At 37.2% G+C, this 4933-nt stretch overlaps 1 protein-coding gene across 1 annotated transcript; it reads left to right on the forward strand.

The window, feature by feature from the left end:
- Positions 1–395: 395 nt before the first annotated feature.
- LOC122138771 lies at positions 396–3444 on the forward strand. Its single transcript, XM_042733335.1, has 5 exons — positions 396–829; positions 923–1040; positions 1570–1661; positions 2885–2999; positions 3356–3444. Exons 1-5 carry the CDS (start codon positions 620–622, stop codon positions 3442–3444), a joined length of 624 nt encoding a protein of 207 aa, XP_042589269.1. The 5' UTR covers positions 396–619.
- Positions 3445–4933: the final 1489 nt, after the last annotated feature.

The following is a 4933-nucleotide window of genomic DNA, read 5'->3' on the forward strand; positions in this document are numbered from 1 at the left end:
CCATATGCATTACAAAGTGAATATTTTTTTTTACATGCAATTATCCAAAATAAAACCAAACAAGATTTGTAATGAAGATAAAATGTAGACAAATAAGAATAATTTAAATGCGTCAAATCTAAAATATGGTGTAGAGTAAATATAAGCACAGGCTCATAGGCTTGACATTTATCCTGCTTGAATTCGTTCTAAGAAACGCACACATCTTCATAAGGACTAAACTTTCATCTGTGAATATTAAATATTTTAATTAGCCTAAAGTGTTTTCCTTTCATTTTCCCCGACTGCAGTCAAATATAACAAAACGGTGAGGCAAAGCTGACGTCTATTCGCGAAAATGTGCTTTGATGCGCTTGTTTGAAAACTTGTGATTAAAGCGCCACTCAGTGGACATGTAAACTTGCAAAACATCACTATATTTACTTGTAAAACCATGTCCTACATAGGAGTTTGTTTGACCTGTTAGCCATCTTCCATGTTTTAGACCTCTGGCAGAGGTGTCTTTGGGGGACATTGGTCAGCAGCACAAGAAACGTCACAGAAGTCCTCCAGCAAAATAGATGAGGAGGGCCTAGAACTTGCAGTTTGCCAGCATGGTGTTCTTCTTTGTGCCCTTAATATGTTCAGGGGGGAGGTTTTTGCTTACCCCTGTACCTCCAGAAAAAAAATGGCTTGTAAGCCGGTGAAATTTTTTGCTATGGATGTTGCGTGCAAGTACTGGCCTTACCTCCAGAGAGGGAACGAGAGATGCCCTGAGCTTCAGGATCTGCTCTCAATGAAGCCATTTCTATCAGTGTTTCATGCCAAAGCCCACGACTTCAAATGTGAGGTAAGAAAATGCAACTTTTCATGTGATGTTCTTTCCCTAAACATAATATTGTTGCCACTTAGATTTATTATTTTTTTCTTTTTTTATTTGAAGGTAAAATGGAGTGGGGCATACCAGGAGGGGGCTGGTTTGACTCTTGGGGAGGAGGTGGAGCAATGCAATGCCTTCCTCTCGAGAATTGCTGTTACCACAAAGCACATGTCAAAAGCAGGTAAGGTAAACACACACAGTGTGTAACTAGTTTGATAAAGTGACTTTTCTCACACTTCTATGAGAAGTGTTCAAACTACAGCAAAATTTGATCCTGATGACAAAGATGAGGAACATGCTGACTCTGACCATATCAAGCAAAGCAGATTTACAATGTAGAATCTTGAAGACAGTTGGGTGGATCGATACCATCATCATCATTTTATGAGTTGAAAATCATAATGATAGACAGTTGGAGCAAATACTGCACTGTTGTTGGTTGTGCATACCTTACAATACTCACCTACTGTCCTGCTACAGTGCTCAATGCCATTTGCGTGTTGTCCTGTGTCACTGTTGCATGCTACTTCCCCACTGTCCTGTGCCACTAACCAACTAACCCTTTCCTTGGACTGTAATCAAATAGCAAAAGACAGCAGGTTGACACCACAGTACTAGACTGAGTTATTGTTTCTGAAAAGTATTTGTACGTTTTTCTCCTACCTCTACTGTGAAGAAGAGTGAAAAAATACTTTTTGTTCTGTTTGCAGGACGCACAGACATGCTCACAGTCATGGCCATGTGCTGGAATCAGCAAAAGTTTAACAACTTGGCTTCAACACTTGCCTGCCGATATCAAAAGGTAAAGACACCAGTAATCACTTATGCAACATATATAGCAGCATGTGTATTGTAAAATATAGTTACATCACACTAAACATTTATATGTAGTGTTCTCACACACACACACACACACATACATCTATATATCTATATGTACATGTGTGTTTGTGTGTATATATATATATATATATACATATATATATATATATACAACAGTTCTTTCTGGTTCTGGAATCTGATTGGTTGAGAGCCTTGATATATTCTACCGGTATCACTTCAAGAATGCCCTTTCACATTTTGTATTGCTCCGCTTGTTCTAGCCGGGTCTATGTTTTGTTAATGTAGTGTCATGGCAGACGCTTAAATCCACTTTAATTTTATAAATAATACTGTTTTGTGTCAAGGAATGCAGTTTTAAGAGTTTTTTTTAGGTGAGAATGTGCTAGCTTGGACTTCAAATATACGGTTTGTTAATAAAGATTGTCTTTCAAAATTTGCTTTGACGTTTTCGGAGAAGGAGATCCATCAGCCCCATGGCTGTTCAGCTTTCATTACACCCACGAAGAGTGCCTCACAGCGGCCAGATCTTCTGGAATTTACCACTGGCTGTAATGTCTCTATACTCTTTGTCTGTAGTGCTTAAACATGAGATATAATATCATGCTGGGTAAATCTAAAGGCCAGTCTTTGGTCTCAATAAACTATCATATGTTCCAGAGCATATAGCTTTAAAGACATTTTATCAAGTTTATTTAAATTCAATGCTGCATATCTCACTGCCTTTGTACAGTTGACAGAATTGCATAGCAACTTTTATTATGTTTTTTTCTTTTAACAGCACTACTACATGCATACATACACTCTCTATATAGATATATATACATATACATATACATACATACACATATATACACACACACACACACATACATCATTGCATACCATATAGGGACAATTTCAGGTTATGGATGTGACAGAACATGAGCAAGCATAGTATAATTGCAATATTTTGGACAAACCCTAGTGTATTCATTATTATATAGATTCCATGGCGTTTTATTGGGACAATGTGACAAACAGACCCCTTTCCATGGATTTGCCATATATTATAGTCCCTGTATTTGCGATTATATGTGCAGTATATTGAATGAGTGCTGTATATGCTGTACATTCCTTATCAACACAGTTTAAAGCATTACTACTGTCTGTCGCTGCTTCATCATTTGTTATTTCTGTTTGAAGGCCACAATAGCTCTGCAAAGACAGTTGCATAATTTTGAGGCCATGAAAACTGAAATGGCAGTTACAGATGATCAACTGGAGGGCTGGATCACTGATGTCAATGAGTGGGCAGAAGGTATAAAATGCAGTTTGGTATACTGCTTAATGCATTATTTTTCTGTTCGTTGAATTATTGGTGAAACACAGTGTCAACTAATGTGTCACCTGATGGGAAGCAAAGATAAAGTTATTTCTGTCTAGTTTTGTGTTGTCATAGACGCATAGCTTATTTTAGCATCTTTAAAACTTTAATTTCTTGTCAAGCTTTTAATTGTTTGTTGCAAATGCACATAGCCTTGAACCTGTAGGATACATAGCCTTATCCAGTAGGGTTACCACTCAGTTACAGAAAAGGTTGTTTGGGCCCACTGGCCAGAAATTATACTATTTCATGGAATTAAGAAGCATATTTCCTACTTCTATTCTGCTCAGCAACAACATCCCCAAATGATGCTGATGTTGCTGTTGTGGCCAGACGAATTGAGGAGCTGGTCACCAAGGAGGTCCCAACGTCTTTATAAAGACATTGATGGCTGCAAAGGTCGTGCCCGGATACGCCAAAAGATCAGGGAGGAAAAGAAATGTTTAATTCTGTGGTGGATCAATATAACACCATTGTCCCTAATGCAGAAAACCTGGACTTGGACACCATTCTTTCAGACGACACCCTTTGGCCATGGCAGCTTCCACATGGTGATATGTACACAAGTCCATTGACGTGAAATACGTCTCGAAGTAGCACAATGTTTTTGTTTTTTTTTAGCAATGTTTACCCAGATAATCAAAGAAAACCTTTAAATACTAATCTTAAAATCAACTGATTTATGTATTCCAGACTCCGTAGGTCTAAGGACAAAGAGAAAGGCATTTGACACAGTGATGGCAGTAAGGAGACTTGAGGAGGAGAAGAGGATTCTCATTGCTGAGATGGAAAAACACTGGAAATCTCTTTGCACCGTGCAGACACTCCAAAGGAGATGACATCCCAGCTTTGCAGTGGGACATCAAGTATGTATTTTAAGTTATACTTGACATGCATTATATTTACCAGTATGTTTCTGAAAGTCTGTAATATTTTTTCCCCGTATATAAGGTGAGATGTGGGGCCTGAGTAATGAGGGAATCCAAGGTCTGCAGAGCTTAATGATGAAGAACACACAAGCCATCAACAAAATACTGAAGTGCAACATCCAATTTCCGTACATGTGTTTACATCATTGTTTAGATAACTCTCAAAAGATCTTTTGTTCAGTCCAGTATCAATGATTTCTAGAAAAATACATTTTGACATGAGTTTCTTCATGGTCGAACTCACATGGCCTTTAGCACAGATAAGTCTTCTCAATAAAATTCTTCTAAGCCCAGTATACAGTACCTCTAACCTGCATCTTTGATTGGTATGTCTTGCTGTGTTGATAGATATTTGTTGCCATTGGTCCAGGAGCTGTATAACCACATCATGGAGGTTGGAGGTCTCATAAACCCAGCAGTTAAAGAGGATGTGTGTCGCGCAGAAAAAACTAATGACAATCTGGAAGCTGTGCTAAATTGAACATTTACCCTTATTGTTATAACCATCAATTCAATGATTCAATTATAAAATGATTTCGTTTTTATACTTAACTATACTTGACTTATTTTTCTTATTTTCTGTCACAGATTGTCCTTATTTGTGTTAATTGTAATCTGTTTTTTTTCCTCTATGTTTATGAACTGGGACTGAATACTCTGTAACCCAACTAAGTGATTACCAATAGTTATGACAATCATGTAAAGTGTAACTGGATTCTTATTGCTTACTATTTTCAGGCATTTTATATATTTCATGGTGTTAATGTGGTCATTTTTTCCAGATTTTGTCTCATTTCTACATTTTCATTCATTGTTTTATGGAATGATAATAAAACATCTTTGATCCTTAAATAACCTTTGTAATCTTTCTGTGTTGTCGACACACTAGGGGTCTTTGTTTTATCTACCATGTCAATATATGTGTCACATGCTGATATT

The sequence above is a fragment of the Cyprinus carpio genome, chromosome A3 (genome assembly GCF_018340385.1).
Source record: "Cyprinus carpio isolate SPL01 chromosome A3, ASM1834038v1, whole genome shotgun sequence".
NCBI classification, from domain to species: Eukaryota; Metazoa; Chordata; class Actinopteri; order Cypriniformes; family Cyprinidae; genus Cyprinus; species Cyprinus carpio.